The sequence below is a fragment of the Nannospalax galili genome, unplaced genomic scaffold, assembly GCF_000622305.1.
Source record: "Nannospalax galili isolate Female #2095 unplaced genomic scaffold, S.galili_v1.0 scaffold302, whole genome shotgun sequence".
Lineage (NCBI taxonomy): Eukaryota > Metazoa > Chordata > Mammalia > Rodentia > Spalacidae > Nannospalax > Nannospalax galili.
In genome coordinates, this window is record NW_008350120.1 from 5,770,566 (window position 1) to 5,774,841 (window position 4,276).

At 57.6% G+C, this 4,276-nt stretch overlaps 1 protein-coding gene across 1 annotated transcript in view; it reads right to left on the reverse strand.

Moving 5' to 3' along the window:
- Nucleotides 1-339: 339 nt before the first annotated feature.
- Nucleotides 340-4,276, reverse strand: part of Mnx1 (motor neuron and pancreas homeobox 1) — a 4,456-nt gene continuing 519 nt past the window's right edge. The window contains exons 2-4 of the mRNA XM_008847295.1: nt 4,082-4,274; nt 1,247-1,407; nt 340-699 (exon numbers count right to left, since the gene is read on the reverse strand). Of these exons, the coding sequence (XP_008845517.1) occupies nt 340-699; nt 1,247-1,407; nt 4,082-4,274 (714 nt within the window). The remainder of the gene's footprint in view (nt 700-1,246; nt 1,408-4,081; nt 4,275-4,276) is intronic.

Here is a 4,276-nt window from a genome sequence, read left to right on the forward strand (position 1 = left end):
CATAAGCATAAAACCTTAAAACCTTTTTCCCCCAATTCTCAGCAGAATGAAGGTTCCAGAGGAGGTTTCAAGTTTCCAGGTCACCTAACACTGTTTCCCCTTCTCTGACGGGGGAAGAGGAGATCGGCTCTTCTCCCCCACAACGCCACCCGAAATTAAATTTAAAAGAACGAGAAAGTTCAAGTTGGACTCTTGGTCTCCCTCTTGCTGTCCCTCGAGGGCCCAAAAAGGATGCCCACAGCCCGCACCTGAATGCAAGGTCCGGAGAGAGGCGGCCCGGCCCGCTGCAGGCGGCAGGGTGGGGTCCGAACCCGGTGTCCCTCCTACCCGGCGGGGCTCCTACTGCGGCGGGGGCTGGTGCCCGAGCCCGCCGGGCCGCAGGGGCGGCGAGTCGTCCTCGGAGGAGCAGTCGGACGAGGCTGCGTGCGCGCTGGCGCCGTTGCTGTAGGGGAAGTGGTCGTCCTCGTCCTCGTCCTCGTCCTCGTCAGGGTCACTGTCTCTCAAGTCCCGCAGGCGGCGGCTGCAGGCCTTGTCCCCAGACACCGGTGGCCCCAAGGGTTCCTCCTCGCCCTTGTCGTCCGCTCCTTTGCAGGCGTCCCCGCCGCCACCCTTGTGCTTCTCGGCCTCCTGCGCTGCCTGCTCTTTGGCCTTTTTGCTGCGTTTCCATTTCATTCGCCGGTTCTGGAACCAGATCTTCACCTGCAGACAGAAGCGGGCCTGAGAACCCCAGCACCTCCACGCCCAGAATCCCGGAAGGACCCGGGACCGGTCCCTCCGCCCCGCCCGGGTCCGGGTAGGAGCTCGGCTTGGTCTAAGCCGCTGGCTGGGCTGGGGTTCCTCACCTCCGCGTCCCTACACCCACCCTATTCATCAGTAACCCCACCGCTGGGCGAGGTGTCCCTGAGTCCCTGGTGAGAACTCTTTCGCCAGGACCTTCAGTCACCAGAGGCCCAGGGCAGCTCAGGTCTCTAAAATCTCAAGTTGGCACCTTTCTGGAAAAAGAACCTTTTCGAATGTGGCCCGAGGGAAGCCTCCAGAATGCAGCCGGGCTTGTTAAATGCAGATTCTCCGCCTGCTCCCCAACCTACTGAATCAAAGCTCCAGGGAAAGATCGCCTGTGTATCCTTGAACCTCTGGGAGAATTAATGTGAACTCTAGGGGTCAAGGGGCTGGGCCCCACACTCCCCAGCAGCAGTGACAACTGCCCGGTACAGGCTGCTCTGGGGGCGGGATGTCCAGCGCGCACCTGGGTCTCGGTGAGCATAAGCGAGGTGGCCACCTCGAAGCGCTTGGGCCGCGACAGGTACTTGTTGAGCTTGAACTGGTGCTCCAGCTCCAACAACTGCTGGCTGGTGAAGGCGGTGCGCGGCCGTCGGCACTTCCCCAAGAGGTTTGACTGCGCCTGAGCTGCGGACCAAAAGGGTGTGAGGCCCCTATGGACCCAAGTCTGCTGCCCACTTCCACCCACGCTGCCCCTTGTCCCCAACCCAGGGTCCCACCATGAGCGCCCGCCCAGTAGATGTGGGAGCTTCCTCCTCAACGCCAGTACCTACTCCCCAAGGACCAGAGGACTCACAACTCAGACCCCCAAGTGTAATCGGAGAGTTGAGGCTTAATAGCCAATCTCTTCATCTGAGGGTCCCCAGGAAAGAACGCCTGTTGCCTGTGCAGTAGCCAGCGGGATCACCTTAGTCCCTAGTAGGAAGAAGGTTGGTCTAAAGGCTTGGGGAGCCTGGCTGGACCAGGGAGAGACCACACTTCCTATCTTCCTGGGGAGGGTCTTCTCCCAACTCCAGCTTGAGAAGAGCCTACCACCTTCTTAAAGGAGAAGAGAAGAAAAAGGGGGGCGGGGAAATAGAAAAAAGAAAGAGAGAGGGAGAGAAGGAAAGAAGAGACAGAAGGCCCAAAGCTGGAGTCTAAATAGGCATATTTTTCAGGACCTGCCCACTTTTGACTTGACAGGCCCCTCCTCTTCTGGGTGCAGAGGGCAATGGCTGGGGACTGGAAGCCTTTCCAGGACGTTTCTCATTACTCAAATTAAAGGCTGAGCCATGGGCGGTTGGATCCAGCTTTCTGTGTGTTCCAGACCAGTCTGGCTTTATTTACATAATTTCACAGGGTTACATCACAGAGAATTTTATGACCTCAAAATGAGACTTCCCTTGATTCCCCAGGAGTCTGACAAGTGTTAGACAATAAAAGAAAGAAAGCAAAGAAAGAGGCCAGCCCCAGGCTAAGATGAGCTCAGGCTCCCCTGGGATGGGCAATTTGCTTTATAGGAAGGCCCACGCCCCCTGCTTTAGTTAAACAAGGCCCGAATTCCCAACTTGACAATACATTAGAACTCTAATTAAAACACAGGCTCTGAAGGGACCATTTGGGAAACACCATCCAATGGGCAGAAACAACCAATTAAAAGAAACCAAGCAGGTTTTCCTGGGTGAGAGGGGAGGCCTGGGAGCACATCCTGCTGTCCTCGCCTCATTCCTTACTGCCCCTCAGGATCTGGGACTCAGATTCCTTTTCCTAAAGTAGATTGGGCTGTGCTTTTGATTCAGCCAAGATTAGAGATCAGGGATGGACCCACCGGGTGTGTTGGGAAAGGAGTCCCACTCATGAATTTTGGGTGACCCTAGGCTCCAGAAAAATACCCCATCTCTCCTGGCAAGCACCAGGGAACCCAGAGCCCCAGAGGCAGGTGGGTGATCCTTGGCCCAGAGGTCAGCCTGCTCTGGACTACTGTGCATCTCATGCCTGGGAAGGGCTGTCATAATGGAAGTCTATTGGTGGCTTTCCAACTAAAAGGGTTTGCTGGGCTCCTCCACCAGGCCCTCAGTGTGCCCTGGGCTTATTGGACAAAGTCTGAGCTGCACCCCCCTGCCCTCCCCCCAGCTGAGGTTAATGGGAGCCTTCCCTCTTTGATGGGGTCAACTGAGCTGACTCCAAGAGAAGGGATGGGTGGTCAGTCAGGCCTTCTTGGAGCCAAGCTGGGAAAATCTTGGGTGGCTGTGAGCAAACAGTGGCAGGCTGGGATTCTCTCACTGGCTTGTGATTTCTGCAGCCCTCCGGGGTCCTCTCTCTTTTCTCTGTTTAGTCATAACCACTGCTTCTAGCAGAGGAATCAGAATTCTGGCAAGTGTTTATTTCTGTTTTCTTTTTTCCCTCCAGTGCCTGCATCTCTCCAGTCTAAACAAACCCACTCAGACGGAAACAATGGGGTCTCTTTGTTTGGGTGTTGGGCGGCTGACAGTGTAAAGCCATATACATCTTCTGTTCTGGCTTGAATGGAAAGGCAGGAAAAGCAGCCTGGCCCTGCCCAGATGAGCGGGATGTAGGGCTGGAGAGCTAGAGCCAAGAGTGCCCTACAGGAAGGTGCAGAGTTGTGCCAGGGAAGCCTGAAACGGCCCCTCTGCAAGGTGTCCCCCTTTGAGTGGCAAAGAAAGAATGGCAGACCAGCAGCTCTGAAATCGCCCATGCCTGGGCCTCCTTGTCCCGTTGAGCAGGCGCTCCCTAGGGTGTTGGGCGCCTGCCCCTTAGAGTCGGTTCAGTTCAAATCAGACCCCTTGGGCATTGCATGCGGACCTCCTACCCCTTCAGAAGAAGGAAGAGTTCTAACAAGACCCAGGGAAGAGCTTGGGCCCTAACCTTGCAGTCCCGGACTGCAAGCCGTGAATCTCTCCGTAGCCCATTATGAAGCCCCTGGCCAAGTTCCTTTTCCTAGTGATAAGTCCCCGGTGTCAGTGACCCTGAAACCTGCCCCATTCAGGGCCCTCTTAGGCTAACCTTCCCGCGCACTTCCTTCTGCAAGCTGCAGGTTAATCATTAGATTTCAGCCTCACACCTCCAACTGCCGCTGCCCGTTAAGAGAGGCAGAGAAGGCAAGGCCTGCGCATGGCCATCTTAATAACTCGCCACCTCTCTCCCGCCGCGCGGCCCACGCGAGGCCTCGCAGGCCCGGGGGTGCGGCGAGGCGGTTTCGCGGCGCATCCGCAGCTCACCCGAAGCAGAGGGCAGAAAGGAAGAAGGTGCTGGGTGAGGAGGACGCACGAGGCGGCGGGTCGGGCGCTGAGCGGATACTCACAGTTGAAGTCCGGCATCTTGGGCAGGATCATGCCCGCGGTGGACGCCCGCAGCCACTGGTCCAACTGGAAGGTGCCGGCACCCAGCTTGATGGGGTCGGCGGGGTGCGCGGGGTGCGCGCCCTGCACTTGCGGGTACGGGTAGGAAAGCGCGGGGTGCTGGCCGGCCAGCGCGGCCGCCGCAGCCGCCGCCGAGT